Source organism: Adiantum capillus-veneris, chromosome 11 (genome assembly GCF_014529385.1).
Source record: "Adiantum capillus-veneris isolate H3 chromosome 11, ASM1452938v2, whole genome shotgun sequence".
Classification (NCBI taxonomy): Eukaryota; Viridiplantae; Streptophyta; class Polypodiopsida; order Polypodiales; family Pteridaceae; genus Adiantum; species Adiantum capillus-veneris.
The window spans coordinates 44,306,823-44,309,825 of NC_140941.1; the positions used below are offsets into that span (position 1 = coordinate 44,306,823).

General features: G+C 42.6%; 1 protein-coding gene across 1 annotated transcript; it reads right to left on the reverse strand.

The window, feature by feature from the left end:
• Positions 1-1,201: 1,201 nt before the first annotated feature.
• Positions 1,202-1,714, reverse strand: LOC147447173 (galactoside 2-alpha-L-fucosyltransferase-like). Its single transcript, XM_086524268.1, has one exon. The coding sequence runs from the start codon at positions 1,712-1,714 to the stop codon at positions 1,202-1,204; it is 513 nt and encodes a 170-aa protein (XP_086380394.1).
• Between the last annotated feature and the right edge of the window lie 1,289 nt (positions 1,715-3,003).

Consider the following 3,003-nt stretch of genomic DNA (forward strand, 5'->3'; position numbering starts at 1 on the left):
TTGCATTGAGTCTACATTAAGTTGAGATGATCCTCTGGTTTTCCTGAGTCGCTTACGACCTGAAGAACTGCAAAGAGAAACAAATAAAAAAGTATCCCAAATTTAAAAAAAAACAAACTGAAAAAAACACCCCAAAAGCATCCCAAATTTTTAAAAAAAACAAATTGGAAAAAACACCCCAAAAGCAGGCCACGTTGGCGCGGCCTACTTTTGAGGTGTTTTTTTGCAATTTGCATGCCATTTATACTCACAACTTAAATTGACCAAATGCAATCCTTTTCTAATTTTCACCACTAATTACCATTATTACCAGTATAACCCGATCATGCATTTAATTACAGTACTGTGCAAGCAATATAGGTACAAGCTTGGCTAGAAGATCGCGACCTGCAATGAGCTACGTCTCATCATTAATAAGTATTTCATTAATAAACCATTATCAGCAGCAACAAAGCTTTAATCAACTCAACAGCATAATTAATTAAAGGAGAGGCTAGCAATTGTATGCTAGACAAAACAGCAAATTTGGCGAGCTGTAGACATTCGGGCAGCAGCAGGATTCGAAAGAGAGAACTGTGCATAGCATAGGAAAAGCCAAAGGGCTTGTGAGCAGGCAAAGTCGAGCATAGGAGCAATTGAAGTAGCTGAACCGAAAGCTCTGCACAGCAAGTAGGCAGAAGTAGGTCGACACCAAGGAGAGGCAAAAAATCGGGGCAGCAAAGGTTGAACGAGAGCTACCCCCCTAGCAATTGTAAATTGCTAGACAAAACAGAAAAAAACTTTCGTTGAAAGTAACCTTGGCCTAACCCAGTTATACATACATTGCAAAAAGTGCATTTGAAGAGAAGGCATAGTGAAACAAGAGCATTCTCCAGAGCATCATGCTCTTCAAGAACTTGTTGTGCCTGCAAGAAAGCATGACATTCGGCATACATCATCCCAATTTTATTTGCCCCTGAATCATCATCTCATCATTGTCTTGCCCTATACTCTGCCCTGACTCTAGTTCAGATAATGAAGAATCGAGCCCCTCATAAGCTAGCAAGGGCAAGTGCCTAACTAAACAGTCCTACAAGAAAACAAGAATGAATTAGTGGCCCCTCTCAAAACTGCCCTGGCCTGCCTTTTGTATACTTCCTTTTGTATGCTTTGTCATCTGCCCTAGCCCCTCTCTATGAATGAACCTTCAGCTCTCAATGCCTTAAGTAGACACTATCCCCAGGCCCGGATTGAAATGGCAAAGCTTCACCTCTGGCACCTTCTCGTTGGGATCGAAAATGCTCGATCGCAATGGGTCTAAACCACAAGGCTGATCTTTGGGATATACAATGAAGCAAGTCCCTCCTGCATTGGTCTTTCCACAGGCTGGATCCAGTACTTTGTCCAGCCCATACTTGATGAAAAGAAAAGGCAAATTTCCAGCCAAGCCGCTGGCAGTGCTCCCGAATGTCGAGAATGGCGTGATGACCAACTCATGCATGAAGCTGAGCAGCCAAATGGCATTTTCATCATGCTGCTTCTCCCCGGTCTTCTGCCAGCCCACATTGGAAGCAAAAACAACATCCACCACTAAGTTCCCCTCAGTGGGGTGATTTGCATACTCCAAGGCCAAATTGTCCATATACTCTTCCCTGACTCTAGTTCCACCTACCCCTGGTTGGGCGTATCCAGCAAACTGTTGACATTTTTTTAACGGCTCTTCACACTCTGGCATCCACACAAGCACATTGCATACATACGACGAAGTCTCAGACCTAAAAACCAAATCCTTTGCTTTTCATTGAGCTCAAGTCCATTGCTTCTAAACCCCAGGAAAGAGCAGAGACAATACTCCAACTCCAAGAGATAATCAGCACCACTCGGACTGTTGATTCTTACCACACTTGTGCAAAACAAGACCACAGCCAATACAAAGACAAAACCCTTCCCAGATAAAATCAACATCCATTGTACACTTTCTCGCCATCAACAATGCCAACCGCGAGCCTCCAAAATACTCAAGCTTTACCCATGAAGAGAACACACATAGCAAACACTTGAATAATTAATCCAGACTGCAACGTCTCTCTCATATGCATGATGCCGACACTGCAAACAAAAAAGCACATATTTGCACGACTCATTCAACTACAATGTGCACATTTCCTCCTCTCTTAACAAGCACTCTGGCATACACACAGACATACACATGGACCAAGCATGATGTCTTTTCCCCACAATCCTCAAATTGAAAATCTCATTGTGATTTTGCTCGCCCATGTGTAATGCCAACATGCCTTTTGTTGCCCGCATCATAATAGAAGCCCTTGATTTGCACACGATCAAAAGAGCAGCACATGTCCTGGCCCTGATCAGTTTCTCCCAAAAGATGCATACACAGAGAATGAAGACAATTTGAAAAAAAACACCCCAAAAGTAAGCGGCACCGGCGCGCCCTGATTTTGGGGTTTTTTTTTTTGCATTTTGTTTGAAAACACACACACACATTTTGTAGGCCTTCAACACACATTCTGGCATAAAAAATTGTATTTTGGTGCTCCCACTTGCAGACAATCAAAGCTTTTCCCTTGGCCATGTGCTTGCAAAATATGAAGAGACATCGTCATCAATCCAACAACAGAGAGAACAACCAAAAAAGGGCCAAAAAATGGATGGCAGAGGACATGCCAAGCCAAGAAACATGACATCATATCTATTAGATCTGCCATTAACGTCCTCCCACAGCAGCCGGTTCATATATCATGCTGGATTATTCCTACGACATCATATCTTACTTGGTTCTGCCATTAACATCCTCCCACAACAGTTGGTTCATATTGGCAATGTATGCAAAGCAATCCACAGTAGGCAATGTATACAAAGCAAAAACTGCAACGCAAACATACATTACAGTAGAAGCGCAGGCTGAAATTGTTGTTCCCACTTTTTTTCTCCTCTTTTCGGACAATTTTCACATCAGGTGCAGCATTTACCAATGGTTGACAACAACACAAATGTGTTCAA